At 32.5% G+C, this 16,414-nt stretch overlaps 1 protein-coding gene across 1 annotated transcript; it reads left to right on the top strand.

The window, feature by feature from the left end:
• Nucleotides 1-11,105: 11,105 nt before the first annotated feature.
• LOC114394848 (beta-glucuronosyltransferase GlcAT14A-like) lies at nt 11,106-15,227 on the top strand. The gene is made up of 4 exons (XM_028356519.1): nt 11,106-11,851; nt 12,048-12,123; nt 12,496-12,611; nt 14,543-15,227. The coding sequence occupies exons 1-4, from the start codon at nt 11,251-11,253 to the stop codon at nt 15,055-15,057; spliced, it is 1,308 nt and encodes a 435-aa protein (XP_028212320.1). The 5' UTR covers nt 11,106-11,250; the 3' UTR covers nt 15,058-15,227.
• The last annotated feature ends 1,187 nt before the right edge of the window (nt 15,228-16,414 follow it).

Raw genomic sequence — 16,414 nt, 5'->3', positions numbered from 1 at the left:
AGTTTAAGTTCTATTTATTAGTTTTCAGATATTTTTTAAATGAATGTGATGTTCAAACCTCTTGATGTGTTTTCAAATATTTTTTTATCAAGCAAAAAATATGTATATTATATAAAATAAATGTGTTTTCAAACATATTGTAAGTCTTGAGAATGTAATGTGTTTTTTTTACAAAAGTATGTAATTGTGTTAAAAATTCATAAAAAATGACTTATCACTAATAATAATTTTGCTTGGCTCCATATTATTTTGCTTAACGTAAATATACTTTGAAAAATTATACATAAATATGCAATATGTCAATTGACACATAGTGAAAGAGAGATCGAGAAAAATATAAATTATAGGTATCATTTTTTCTTTTTTTCTTCTTCTTTTATTTGGGGTCTTCTACATGATTATGAATTATGATAGAAAATGCGAAGACTAGAGTGATCTTAAGGCTGATCGTAATAAAAAAAACGAGTAAACTTAGAATTACATGCAAAATTATAGTATGTTAGAAATACTGTTCTATAGAGTGTATCTAAAGTTCTAACAAATGACATTTGACTTTCTTATAGAAGTAAATAGCAGACAACTGGCATGACTTTTTTTTGGAAAGTTCTAATGGAGAATTTTGTTGAGAATATGCATAATGTTATTGGCTTAACTCACGATGAGTTGGACTGAAGAATATGACAGTATTTGATATCGTGATTAAATGTGATTGGGTTGGAATTTTTGTTTACGTTTTGAAAATGGAGGATAGCAAGTGTTTATATATTGTCATGGAACATGCTATAGGACGAGTGAATATTAAATTATTTTTGTTTGGAATTTAAGCATATGCTTTCCTAATGTTATTTTGGATTGCATTTGGGTTTTGTTTGGTTTTAGCAAGCTACCAACTCGGTATTGTAGCACACTACTAACACAGGGGTATAGGGTTAATTACACGTGTTTTTTATATTTATAAGCTAATTCTCATTTTGATAAATAATTGTGAAGATGTATCATTTGAATGATGTCACTTTTAAATATTTACAAGTTAATTCTTATTTTGATAAATTATTGTGAAGATTTATCAAGTGTAATAATGTTATTTAATTTTATTCACTCCTCTTAACAAGATTAAACACAACAAAACTCTAGTTTCGTGTATAGAACGGATTCATATTTTAGTTTAGGCCGGAATGAGACGCACGGTGTCTAATAGCTTAATTATTTTTCTTTTTGGTACAGCGGGCTAATTATAATTATAAGTAAACAATTTTTTAAATATTTGCATAATTATCTTGAACGACGAGGGTGAAAACGTGAAGTATTTTTTTTTCTAAGAAGGAGAACTTTTTAACTGTAATAACTAATGACCACTAATAATTAAAGTAATTTTTTTAGAAGTCGTACTTTTTATAAGGAAATAGCTTTTCTAATATTTACGCAAGAGGAATAATACATATACATTGATATGCTAAAAAAATACACATACATCTACACTTATAAAAAAATACATTTACATCTATATTTTTTAAACATCTAATCAATATCCATATATAATTTTTTTTATCCCTTGCTTTTCATATTAATATATTATAATACTTATAATATCTACAACCATATTAGGTGTTCATGAATATTTTTTCTTTACATAATTTTCTCAAACGATTAGGGCAGAAAGATAAAGCAAATATTTTATAGGAAGAAACACTGTTTTACCAGTAATGACGACTAATAATTAAAGTAATTAAAAACAGACAGAAAGGATGGTCAAAAAGGAGCAAAAGTGGGGTCTCAGTGTGGGGTTGTTCTGAAAGTATATTGATCTGATGATCCTATCTTCTCGTTGCAATTGAATATTCTTAGCATGCTTGAACCAAAGTGCTATTCTATTCGCGTGTTAATTTTTAATGGGTTTCTTGCACTCCTGAACTGAAAGCAGAAACATGCATTTTAATTGTTCAAATCCTTGGATCCACCTACCACAATGTCATTCATCAACCTCATGAAAAATGTTGTGAATTGATCAAAAGTCAAGCAACTATTTAATTTATTAGCTTGTTTTTTTTATAAGGGAGAGGAAGTAAAATATAAACCAGGTCGCAGTTGTTAGTTTCTTCCTCGGAAAAACTTACGTTGTTATTACGCAAAGAAAATAAAATTGTTGATAAGCTAGCAATAGAAATACGTTGTTGTTGCAGTGAAGAAAGAAACGAAAAGAATACGCTGTTGTTAAATCAACAATTTCATATTAATCTTTGGAAAAAAAATGCAATTTAAAATCTTCTCGGCGTTATCCAAAAAAAATATCTTCTTCTCGGTCATTTAAGTAGAATTAACTTTCATTGCTTTCTTTTAAGAGAAGTGATGAAATACAAGGTGTAAGGATTTTGGATCCACTTGATAATTATATAGAAAAATGTTTCATGTACACTATAAGATATCCATATATATATATATATATATCGGTATTATAAAATTTATGATCTAATGAAAGACAAAAATACACATAAATTAGAGGTATTGGTGAAATCTTTAAAACAAATTAATTAATTTTTATATATCATTGCTCAATTATATATGTCATGTGCATTCACTTGGTTTCATATTTGCTGATTTCATCCTTTCCATTTATGCAAACCACCAAAACCTCTGCCTCATCTAAACCACCCATTTATCATCTCAAAATAAAAATAAAAACACCCAATGAAAATCCATGAAAATAAAAGAAAATAAAATCGTCACAGTAGAACCAACCCATGAACTCTTGGTAATGGTTGAACCATCTAATGAGGTGCATATCCTTCTTCTTACCAATTTTACTTATAAAAATAGTAATATAATTGATTAAAATATGAAAAAAAAGAAGGATTTTTTTTTATATAAAAAATCTAAATCAAGCTAGGTTAAAGAATTTTTTTTACGATATCATATGTGTTAATTAATATTTTGTCACTATAATATCTATAAATATACCATTTGCTGATTTAAAAAAAATGTCACTAACAAGTTTATTTTTATAAATCATTAATAATTAAGTTATTGTCCATATTAGAGTTTTATCCTTAACACAGAAACAATTATTTTCTTTACTCCTTGGTCAAATTCTGAAGTAGTAGATTCTATTTCAAAGTTGATACTTTTTATTTTTAAAGATAATTTATTAGTATGTTTGAAAATTCGTTAAAAATGAAAATTTGAAAATTATAACTTTTAACTTTTGAAAATCACCTCTAGAATATGAAAAATCACATTTGAAATGTGGAAGCAAATACACTAATTACCGATTGCCACCCAATGTTGTTGTAATCAAATCCAAATAAATTATATACATAGTCGATGAAGTCAATTAATTAAATTAATTGAGGATCCATTGGCTAAAAAACTTTCTTCATTGTAATAAATATTGTTTACTCAAAAGATGATATGTAAATAAACCTATTTCCCACACGTAAACATTGAAAAAACAAAATAGAGATCAGCAAGAAATATCAAACATGCATCCAATGAATCAGTATCCACTTTTCAACCAGCAAGTGGTAATCCACTAATAATAGTAGTAAACTGGTTCCAGCAACAATTCCTGCCCTCACGAATCATTTCGCTAAGGACGAAGAAAAATGGATAAAGCTCTTGAATACATCTGACTAAGTGACTAGAGATATTTATGGGTTAATTTTGTTTCGATTTATAGTAAAATTAAATTTGAATTAATTATATTTAATTAGACTAATTTGATTTGAGTATTTAAATTTTTTAGACAATTTAAATTAAATTAGTTTTGATTAATTAAGATCTATTTAATATTATTTAAGTTAGTGAAATATCAGAAAATAATTTTTATATTTTTAAAGTTTTTATCTATAAAACCCTCACTTTATTTTCTGTTCAAATAAATGGAAATCTATAACGAAGTTGTGATGTAAAATAATTTAAAAGTTTAGAAGTCGTAAATTTAATGAAAAATCAATAATATTTAAATAATTTAGTATAATGTGATATTAAAATTCAAAAACAAAAAGTATATACATATATATTGGATAAAGTTTAACATTTTGGTTGAAAGGTAGAGTAAAAGAATATTTAAAATAAATTTGTATGTAAAGTTTGAATAAAAATGAAAATGAAAATAAAAAAATAAGTAGAAGAAAAACGATGCTAAATCTTAATTATAACAATTAACAACTAAAAGAATCAAAGAATATTTTTCAAAAATGATCAGGGGACTAAAACAACACATTAGTTATTGTAAAGCGATTAAACATGTAATTAAACGTACGGCACATAATTATACAGTATCAGCATAAAAAAAAAATTATGCAATATATGTATGTTGCTATTTGAAATGATAAAGATGTATATATTATACAGCTACACAACAAAAATGTTACTATGAGTAATCACTATGGGTCTAACTTTATAATAAAAATACTTATTTTTTATATGAGCTAGTGTCATAATCGTTAGTGGGAGTTGCTAGTGCTCCATTTATGTTAACTATAATTTTAATAGAAACCTAACACCTTTTTTTAATTAATTTGTATATATCACACTAGTTATTTTTTCCAACAATTTTATATTGATTATTTTTTATGGTTGTATATTACAATATGTTCCCAAATACTGTTTTATTTTTTGCCACATGATTAGTTTGACCTTAAAAAATGAGGAAAGACTTTTGTTCTCGTTCAAATTTTAGTCGATACAATTCAAAGTTGTCAACTTATAATCCAAAAAGGACTTTGACGGCTAACTCAAGACTATCATATCATATACATCAATGGTAGATTCCACGTTAAAACTTCACTTGTAGGCAAACGGTAGTATGTGATAAGGATTAGAGTTATGCTTACATAGTCCTTTATCTCTTCAGATTTTAACTTAATTTGTTGTTGTTATTTTTTTATTTTTGTTGTTATTATGGTACAAAAAATTTAAAATGATGCTAGGAAGATGTTATTTATACTAATCTCTTTTGTTCTTGGCGCCTCTTGTCTTTTTTTTTTTTGTATTTTTCTTTTACAAAATTACTCTTTATGAAAACTAGTTTTTTTTTTCTTCATATATTTATGTCGTCACATATTATAAAAAATATTTTTTAAAATAATTTTGTATAATAGTAAAAACTAGTTTCCGAAATGGATTATATAAATTATTTTCTCTAAAATCCAAAAAAGAAAAGGAAATGAATGCAAAGGTGAAAGAGAAAAACGATATATTAGAAATATAACAAAAAAACAAAAGAAAGTGGGAGCTCCAAGAATGTAAATGTTGTTCTTGATAGTTTATAGTCCTTATTGGAGCTTTTCTGGTGAGACATTGGAGTCTATCTAGATGCTGGACTGATGTGTAATGGGCCAAATTATTGGGTCTCAACGTGGGTTATTACTTCATGCACCTTGTTTTTGCTTCCTTCGCCTCCTAAATTTTGAAACCCCCAACTTACCCTTCTCTCCATTTCATCTTGTTACTTCTTCAGCCACAACCATAACTTCGACGACCACGACAAAAGCACCAAAATCAACTCGCGCAACAAACCATATCCTCCACACCTGCAATTCTGCAAACCCTCACCAAAGCACATATCTACAAAAAAAACTATTGTGTGCAATCAAACAACACTGCACTCACTACAATCCTGACATTGCACCGCCACTACTCACCGCACCATTGACGCACCAACACGTCGTCATAGATCGATGCACCAAACCACCACCCAACACTCGTCTGGAATAACTATTTTGAAAGTATACAGTCAATCTGAAAAGCTATTCTTGAATAGCTATTCTTATTTTTTGAAATAGTTTTCGTGATTCACAAAATCTTCACTTGGCTATTTGTGTTTGATTTAGTTTTAAAAAATTATTAAGAAAATAAAACTATAAGATTTCTAAATATTTGAGAAACTACTGTAATATTTTATTTTAAATAATAAATTATAACTATCTTTTAAAATTTATATATTTAAATGAATTTTGCATATTCAAACAAATATCTATAATATGATTATTATACGTAATAAAAAAAATATTTCTTTTTCTTCCCTCTTCCTAAGCGATAACATAAGTCGTAACACTATGTTTTTTGTTTTTTGTTGAATGACTATGGTGGAGTTTGACCAATTTATACGTTAATGATATTTTGATATATTCTTTGTAAATCTTTTTTTACTGGATATTCTTTAGAAATCTATATCATACTTGATCTCCAATCATATGAATAAAGTAACTATAAATTGTGAGTTCAATTATTATTAATATCGGTACATGAACATTTCATTAATTCATTTATTGTGAAGCTTTAAAAGTTATCAATTAATTTTGAAAGGTTTAAGATTTGAAAATTAAATTTAGAATACAATTTTGTGTTATATTTTTACTAATGTCTTATAATTTCTAAAATTTCCACTTAACAATTAAGTATTCATTATTCGTTTTCTTAATGAATAACAACTCATATAATATGATATTATATTTATATTATTTTTTTGAAAAAAAATATATCATAAAGCATACTTTAATAATATAATACTATATATGTATATTGATATTATTTGTTTGAAAATATATATTATAAGATATGTATGTGTGCGTCCTTGTGATTGTCATTAACCCAAAATAATGTATTTGGAAAAAATTAGATACGAGTTTTCTTATTAAATAAATCATTGTTTCACATGTGAACTTAACCAGATTTTATAACATTATACCAAGCCTATAAGTTTGCTAATTCCTAGTTTAGGTCTTATAAAACTTGACCCAATATACTTTCATATCTACAACTACAAGTAGTGTTTGTAAACAGCTCACAAGAATTACACTTGAATGAGATTGCACACTTGACGATAACTAAAATGAATTAATTGATACTATGTACAGATAAGATGTATTTATTTTTTAGTAGTTCATCACTTAAAGAACTCTATAGTTAAGTGTGGTTGGTTTGGAGTAACTATAAGATAAGTAATATTTGGAAAAATTTCTTAGGAAGTATGTGAGTGAGGACAAAATATGTTGAAATTTTTTGTCTTAGTTTATGGGAATAGTCGTTGATATAGAGGAATAGGTTTGTAACTTTTATTGATAAATATGATATTAGTTTACAGTGATATATATACAAGTGAACAGCCCTAATATGTAGTGAATTAAGCTACCAATCTCCTAATAATTGTCAACAAATCAGAATTGGAAATAACAGATTTACACGGCTAAATAATTAAAGGAATTGAAAACTAATTATTATTATTGATATCCTCCCGCAAGTTGTATAATCTGGATGAGAGATGCAACTTGGACAGTAGCGATTCGAACCGAGGGCGAAGCAGAGACTTTGTTAGAATATCAGCAAGTTGATCATCGGTAGACACAAAAGACACTCGAAACTTGCCATGTTGAACATGTTCTCGGACAAAGTGGTAGGCTAAGGCTATATGTTTCATCCGAGAGTGGAAGACAGGATTAGCACTGAGATTTGTGGCACCAAGATTGTCACAGTATATGACTGGATTGGCAGTGGGCATGTGACCAAGTTCTGTGAACAATGAAAGAACCCATAATAGTTCACTAGCCGTGTCAGCCAAGGCTTTGTATTCTGCTTCAGTTGATGATCGAGCAACAGAACGTTGTTTGCGGGAGCTCCAGGAGATGAGAGTGTTACCGAGATAAAACAAGTAACCAGTGGTTGAAACATAATCATCCTTGTCACCAGCCCAATCAGCATCCGAGTAGGCATGAAAGGTCAAAGGAGCAGTCGCTGAGATGAAGAGTCCTTTGTCACAAGAGTCCGCCAAATATCGGAGCACTCGTTTGAGTGCAGACCAATGCGCCGTTCTTGGATTTTGCATGAACTGTGCGAGTTTGTTAGTGCTGAAGGCGATGTCTGGACGTGTAAGACTCAAGTATTGAAGGCTTCCAACCAGTGTGCGGTACTCATTTGGAGAGGGTAGGAGATCACCAGAATCCTTAAGTAATTGAACACTCGCTGACAAAGGAGTGGATGCTGGTTTTGTATTTGTCATGCCTGATTTATGTAGCAGATCAATGATATATTTCCTTTGTGAAAGAAACATTCCTGCAGCGGAAGGAATTACTTCGACACCCAAGAAATAACTGAGACATCCAAGATCTTTTAACGAAAACCGAGCAGCAAGTGTGGCAATGAGTTTGGACAGTTCTGCAGATGAATTTCCAGTCATAATTATATCATCAACATATACTAATAAGTAAAGTGTAACCTCTGGTTTTTGGTAGATGAAAATAGATGCATCTGTAGTGGAATTGACAAAACCAAGGGAGAGCAGAAATACGCGAAGCTCCGTATACCAGGCGCGGGATGCTTGCTTCAGCCCATAGAGTGCCTTTTTGAGGCGACAAACATGATCATGAAAGTTTTTGTTGACAAAACCAGGTGGTTGTATCATGAAGACTTCCTCTTTAAGTGTCCCTTGAAGAAATGCATTGTTGACATCAAGCTGACGTATGGGCCACCCTTGACGAACTGCAAGAGTTAGGACAATGCGAATGGTCACCGGTTTAACAACGGGGCTAAAAGTTTCTGTATAGTCCCAACCAGAGCGTTGGTGAAACCCTTTGGCGACTAACCGAGCCTTGTAACGATCAATTGATCCGTCTGGATTTCGTTTGATTCGAAATACCCATTTACAGCCAACCAAATTTTGATCAGAGGACCGACTGACAAGATCCCAAGTGTTGTTGTGGTGTAAGGCATCAAATTCGGCTTGCATGGCTGAGCGCCAATCAGGGTCGCGAAGGGCCTGGGTGATGGTGTTGGGTTCAATGGGAGAGGAGGCTTGGACATGGAGATTAAGCTTTTGGAGGGGTTTGATAATGTTGTTTTTAGGGTGGTGGAGGACTGGGCCATATATGGGGAGTTGGTGATGGATGGGGAGGAAGGGGCAGGAGTTTGTCTTTGGGCAGCACCAATTGAAAGTTCCTGAATCAGAAGCCGTTCATGGAGGTCATCAAAATTGATTGGGGTGTCCCTTGCATTCACGGCATCAATGATTGCTCTATAGCCGTCGTCGAGACCGTGTAAGACATAATCAGTCATGTCTTCAACAGAAACAGGAGAGCCAAGTGATGCAAGGAGATCTGCAGTTTGCTTTAGGTGATGCATATAGGTAGTGATGGATTGGGTACCTTTGGAAGCCGTACGGAGACGTTCCTTTAACTGCTTGAGATGGCTGCGACAAGCACCCACCATTTGTGGTTCACGCACCAAGTCCAATAAGTGCTGGGCGTGAAGGGGGTGTATTGGGAAAATACCCAAGTCCCACATCGGCTGCCTCAATCCTTGGAGTGCAACTTATATACCTGTTGGACAACTTCACTTAATGCCAATTGATTTTAAGATGAAATCTAACAATTGATCCTAAAAATAATCGAAACAGATTGTCGAGGTTTCGAAAAGGACTGCATATGAAAAATTTTGACTGGTGGAGGGTTCTCCTCAACGAGGAATTGAGTGAAGTGACACCACATTAATTGTCATAGTGTTTGAGTCGCTGAGAAGTCAATAATCAATAATGTTTCAAATGGTATCGAAACAAACCTTTCTCTTAGTACGATGTGATTCGAGGACGAAACAGGCGGAAACTAGTTATCATGTAACACCCTAGACGAATCACACCTGAATGAGAGAGATCTAAGGTTGTGTAAGTATAAGACTATTATTATATGATAAGATTTATCTTCTCATAATAGCACTTACTATTATTATATTTTATTAAACATTTAATATAACAATCTATTCCTTTTGTGTAATTAATTAAAGAGGGAAATCTAACAATTACAAAATCAGCTTCACAAAACTAATTTCCTAACTATCATTTTTTGTTTAATAGCATTGAGAAATTATAATTTTCCAAACTAGTTTTGTGAATGAGTTTTCGTCTTTTTTACATATTGATTTCTCAACGTTATAAAATAGAAAATATTGCAAATTTGGTATAATTGAAAATATAAAAAGATATACATTTTTCTTTAAAACAAAAGTCGTTCTTTGTTGTCTTCTGTTTTATTATACTACGACGAAACACATAAACACCCAAGCCCTTTTCCAAAGCAAGTGATTTATGTGACACGATTTTCAAAAGAAGTTAACTTTTGAAGTATACTCACTAAATAATAAACAGTGATAACAAAACTACCTTATCATATAGGAAAATAATGATAACAAAAATATAACTATCCACTTTACATCAAACAATTTGGATTTGCAATTATAAATCATTAGTTGCTTCTAGCCTTATAACCCTCCTTACAAGTTTGATCAACCAACCAATTAATTGATCACCAACCAAATGGGAGTTGAAAGTTGAAACCACACCCAAATAACAAAACTGCAAAAGATTGGTGGAGTGTGTACTTTAATGTGGTTTTGTATTGTGATATTGTTTCTCGATAAATGCGAAAAAAAGAGAAGGGAAAACCACCATAAAAATGCGTGAATGAATTTATATCATCTTTATTGTTTGGATAACAGTGATGGGTTATTTTTTTTTGTTGTTGTTGTATGTGGAAATTTGTAAAACAAGGAGATATATTTTGGGGAAGAAATTTATGGATATTTTATTTATTTTTATTATAAGTTTTTTATGGACAAACTTATCAATCCTTCTATATCATTTTTATTATAAATTTTTTATAAAAACCTTATAAATCCATACACATAATATTTTTACGAAAAACTTGCAAACTCTTTCCTCATCATAAGTTTTTTAGGAAAACTTGTAAAACCTTTCTTTCTTTATAGGCTAAAAATTATAATTTTAATTTCTATAATTTTTCAAATCCACAAATTGATTTTTAATTATAACATTTGTCTTCTAATTTTATAATTTGATGATTTTGGTTCATCTTCTCTTAAATTAACGATTGTGATAAGTAAAATTAATAAGGTAAAATTATAAGTTTTTGACCAAAGTTAATTATAAATTAATTAAAAATTATTAAAAAAACTTAATTATATAAAAAATAATAATTGAGAAAATATACTATTCTATACGAACTTGAAAAGTTTCCACTTTTACGTGAAAAGGATAGCATGTAGTAGTAATTATGCAGTTGATAAATACACGTTGTTGTTGTTGTTTTTTTTCTGTGCAAGTAAATATCTCTACCCAGTCATCATCAATCATCACCTCCAGTGCTGCCTCACCCTCTTTCCTTCTCCTCCTCCCAAAAAAACAGCAAACAAAGAAAAAAAACAAGAGAGACTCAGTGAGTTTCTCAGAGCAAATTAACCAAAGCAATGAAGAAACTAAAACACTACTATTCCCACCACCACAACTCCTCAGAACAACAAAGAAAATGTATTTTCCCAGTAATAACCATGATCTCTCTTTTCTCTCTCTTCTTCCTCCTCCTCTTCGCTCTCACACTAACACCTCTCTCCGCCACACGCTTCTTCCCATTCCCTATCTCCACCGCCACCACTCCTCCTCCTCCCTACCCCTTCGTCGAGTCCAAGCTTTTTCCTCTCCCAATCCCACCCCCCTCCCCTCTCCCGCCGCGCCTCGCCTACCTCATCTCCGGCTCCTCCGCCGACGCCTCCGCCATCCTCCGCACGCTCTCCGCCCTCTACCACCCCCGCAACCGCTACGTCCTCCACCTCGACCGCGACTCCTCCCCGGAAGACCGCCGCCTTTTAACCCGCCACGTCGACCGCCATCTCACCTTCCAGAAGTTCCGCAACGTCAGGGTCGTCACCAAGGCCAACCTCGTCACCTACCGCGGCCCCACCATGGTCGCCAACACTCTCCACGCCGCCGCTATTGCGCTCACGGAGAGCGATGACTGGGATTGGTTCATTAATCTCAGTGCCTCCGATTACCCCCTCGTTACCCAAGACGGTTCGTCACTTCTCACTACTATTTTTGTAATTTTTTTTCTATCAGTACGAATCAAAGACACTGTTAAAGTTTACAATAAATTAAGTTAGACTTTGTATAGTATCTTTGTAATTTGTATTATCCACTTTAAAGTCTTTCTATTTTTGGTAAGGTAGTTTTTTTTAACTAACGGAATGGTTAAATTTTGATTGGGTAGATCTGCTGCACGCGTTCTCACATTTGCCACGCGATCTCAACTTCATTGATCATACTAGTGACATTGGTTGGAAAGAGTAAGTAAACTGAATTGACTAACTGTTTTTTTTTTCTTATAAAAAAAATACTTAATTGCATTTTTAGTCCCAAGTATTGTGAATGTGTGCCATTTTGATCTTTCAGGTCTTTTGAGTTTTCTTACATTTACAAGAGTAAATAGTCTACTGATGGTTTAAGTTTCATAGGCATTAAACTCCAAATCTCCAATCACTATGAGGTTCATCAGTTATGATTTTATCTCAATTGGATGAAATGTAGACTAAGAGATCTGATTGTGAATGAGAGAAAACTTGAGGGATACCGTAATTAAGCCTAGTTTTAATCTTAATTTGTTATTTATTGGTGAGATGATTTGAGTGGGTTTTAATATTTTGATGCTGTGTGTGTAGTCATCAACGGGCGAGGCCTATAATTATTGATCCGGGGTTGTATATGACCAAGAAGCAAGACGTGTTCTGGATTACGCAGAGGAGAAGTAGGCCAACGGCCTTCAAACTTTTCACAGGTACTCTTGGATTTCTTATTTATTTTAGTTCTCTTTGGATTGTGTATGGATTGCGCTATTCAAATTTGATGAGTTATAGGTTCTAGCCTGCTCAGGAGTCAGGGATTTGAAGAAAGGATTTGGTTTTGAATTATTGCGATTAATTGAGCTATTGAAGCTTAAGAAATTATTTGTGTTTATTTCAGTATGTGTAGAGGGACTGGGGAAGTCTCTTTATACTTGTTGGATGAATTGTAAAAAGCTAACTAACAACTTTAGTTTTAGGATCACTCACATATACCATGAAGACAACGCTTGTGCTGACAAGCTTGCTTCATATGGTGCACAATCTTTTCGGTATACTTAGTGGGATTCTCCACCATCTTTTGTTGATCAGGAGCTCCTTAGGTATTGGGTATAGGCAGAGGCTTCCTTTTTATAGATTTCCTTAGTCTCCTCTTTTGGGTACGGTTTGGCACCCCCCCCCCCCCCCCCCCCCTATAGTATTGTTTTCTCTCAGTTTGCTTATATCAATATATTTCATGGTGGTTTTTTTGGAGCTTTAGGGGTTGGGGTGGCAACATGGTTGGGGATGCCAACCTCTTCTGCTCCTTATCCTCTGCCCTTTCTTTTGCCAAAAAAAAGAAAGTGTAGGGACTAGGGAAGAAGGTTTTAATTGCTGTTTAGTTGATTACTGTGCAATTGGATGCACTTACTTTGTCGGACAAGAGATCATAGGATAATGTATGATTTGGTCGCAAAATTTACTTAATCTGGTCTCTTGGGGCAAAACCTTTCAAAGATAATAATTTGAAAACTGAGATTGCTGTGTATAGAATATGGTTTAGTTTTTCTACAAAGGAAGGAGGACAATGAAGACAGCTATGCTGTGTATAGAATATGTTTTTGTTCTGGTTTTGTTTTGGATCTGGGAAAATATTGAATCCACATATGATTGTCTGGTATGATGTATTATTGCACAGCTCGTGCAAGCTGAATTTTGCTGGCATCAAAATGTTCATCTTAATGAAGGGAAATGATTTTATTTTTTAAGTAATACAAATAGAAAACCATTTATGTGCCACCTAACAGTTTAAAGCCTTTGGGACAGTTGATATTTTGATATGATATTAGAATCTCTGTGACCAAGTGGTCTAGTTTTCAATGTTGGTTGGTGGACCAGTGTATTGTGCACTCTTCAATCCCGAAGAGATGTTGCATGAGGGGGTATGATAGAAATATCATATCATTCAAGTGCCTTCACCTAACAACTTTTGCTTTTAGAACACTTAGAGGATACATAAGATTTTGGTTAATTTTGCAATATAATGCTTTACAGGCAATGGAATGGGGGTATTTTCTTGCTTATTTGCAATTATACCACCTAATCTGGCCTTAGCAATTATTTATGTAGAGATCATGTCAGTTATATGACGGAAATAGGGTAACTTAGTGGGGGATCAGCACTGTTATCCTTGCAGTGTTACCTATCTTTTGCATACCTTAACTTATTAAACCAAGATCAACATTTTTCTGTTTCACTTCAATGAGGACAACCCACTCAAGGTCCTTGTTGGGATCAGCTCCCAGAGTGCCAGGTGCACCCTACTAATCAATTTTGACTGTAAGGTTTAGCTAATGATCCAATATTGACTGTAAGCTTTTGCAACTGATCCAACTTTGGTACTTTAAGATTCTTTTTTCGGTATATATTCAATTTTTTTATGAGAACATAATCAAAGCACCAAAATGTTGGGAGTGTGTGATAAGAAAGTCAACTTAGAGGGCTGAGACCTCCAGGAAGAAGTAGAGAGAGTTTGTTCATAAAGGACAGAAAAACTAATAATACCAAACACATAAAGACAGAAAAACCAATACAACTCTTGTAGAATCTGTCAAAAAACTCGTCTACAACTCATACATGGTTTCCTAAATCTTTTCTCTCTTGTTAGGTTCGGCTTGGATGGTTCTTTCAAGATCTTTCATTGATTATTGCATATGGGGATGGGACAATTTACCTCGGACTGTTCTCATGTACTACACAAATTTCATATCTTCCCCTGAAGGGTACTTTCACACTGTTGTTTGTAATGCTCAAGAGTTCAAGAACACAACTGTTAACAGTGATCTTCACTTCATTGCTTGGGACAATCCTCCCAGGCAACACCCCCACTACCTTTCTCTCGATGACATGAAAAGGATGGTTGACAGCAACGCCCCCTTCGCGAGAAAGTTCCATGGAGATGATCCGGTATTGGACAAAATCGACGCAGAGCTATTATCTAGAGGTCCTGGGATGGTTGTTCCTGGTGGCTGGTGCATAGGAAGCAGGCTGAATGGGAGTGATCCTTGTTCTGTAGTTGGTAATACTACTGTCCTCAGGCCTGGCCCAGGTTCAAAGAGGCTAGAAACTTTGATCAAATCATTGTTGTCTGATGAAAATTTTCGACCTAAACAATGTGTATGACAAGAAGCTACTGCCACTTGCTTTAGTTTTCATCTCTAGATTTAGTTAACACGATCAGTGAATTCATGTGCCTTTTTACTAAGAAATGTAAATATTGAGAGTGTAAAACACAAACATGATTTTGATTAAATTGACATGAATTGACAGCAGAGCTAAATCACATTATGCAATTGTGACATGAATGAAACAACTGACTATGTAACAACTAAATAATGTTTGGTGCATGTTTCCTCACTTTGGTGTGAGGTAGTGTAGGTGTGTAGAAAGTGAGCTGAAATCAGACGTTAAAAGTAATGCAAATGTGAAATGCTATGTCTGTGTGCCCCATTTATTTGGTGTCATTTCTCACTTTCTCTCCTTTTCACTTGCTTCGAGCAATGAGCAATCAGTATTGAATGTTCTAGGTGTTACATGCAACTGAGAATGAGTAAGCTGATGTTGAGCTTTTACAGGTCACGTTTAATTGTGGAACAAGGTTAATGTTGTTCGTTTTTTTTAACACCAGGTTAATGTTGATCGTATGTAAAGAGAAATTTGTACGGCCAGTAGGGTATACAAATTTTGTATTGAAAGACAACATAGGAAGACAGAAAGAAGAGAGAAATAATGTGCAATAAAATTATTCACAAAACAATATATAATAAACATAGATAAAGGAAATAAAAATATTGAAAACTTTTGAATTTATTGTAAGAAATGAGGAATACATGTGTTTGATATATACTCAATCACAATCTATATGAAGGAAATGTTTTCAATATTTCATACAAGAGTATTTCTTAATCTATATCATTATTTTCTTATCCAAGCTGCGGTTGCCAAAAAATAAAATAAAATGAAATGAGCTCAACGTGTACGGTTTACAGCAATAATGATAGGGTATTTTGTTCGACTTGTACGGGTTTTTGAAGATCAGCCCATGTTTGTTTCAAGTATTGCTCAAATTCTGATGTTTTATTTTTCCAACATACCATCGTTTTTATTATTTAATTTTTCAAAATTATTTCAGCAAAAAATGATTGAAATAAATTTGTTATAATTTTTAATACAATATTTTTTTTAATGTTTTTGTTGTCTCGAGATTAAAATATTGATGAGATACACAAATATATAGAGTAATTTTTTAGATTATAAGATGAGCCCTTTAGAATTGCACCAGTGGAATGAAAAATTGTTTAAAGTATAATGTAAAATAAAAATAAGTTGTTATGGTGAGATCTATATAAAAATTTTAAATTCTAGCTATACCACTAGCTAGTAGAATTGTTCTTACTATTGTCAAACCTGAAACCTATCGAAATCAACATATTTTAATTAGTGTACATATATATATATATATTGACATACTTAACATTTT

The sequence above is a fragment of the Glycine soja genome, chromosome 18 (genome assembly GCF_004193775.1).
Source record: "Glycine soja cultivar W05 chromosome 18, ASM419377v2, whole genome shotgun sequence".
Classification (NCBI taxonomy): Eukaryota; Viridiplantae; Streptophyta; class Magnoliopsida; order Fabales; family Fabaceae; genus Glycine; species Glycine soja.
The sequence above is the reverse complement of the archived record's forward strand: the minus strand, read 5'-3'. Positions and strand labels throughout refer to the sequence as shown.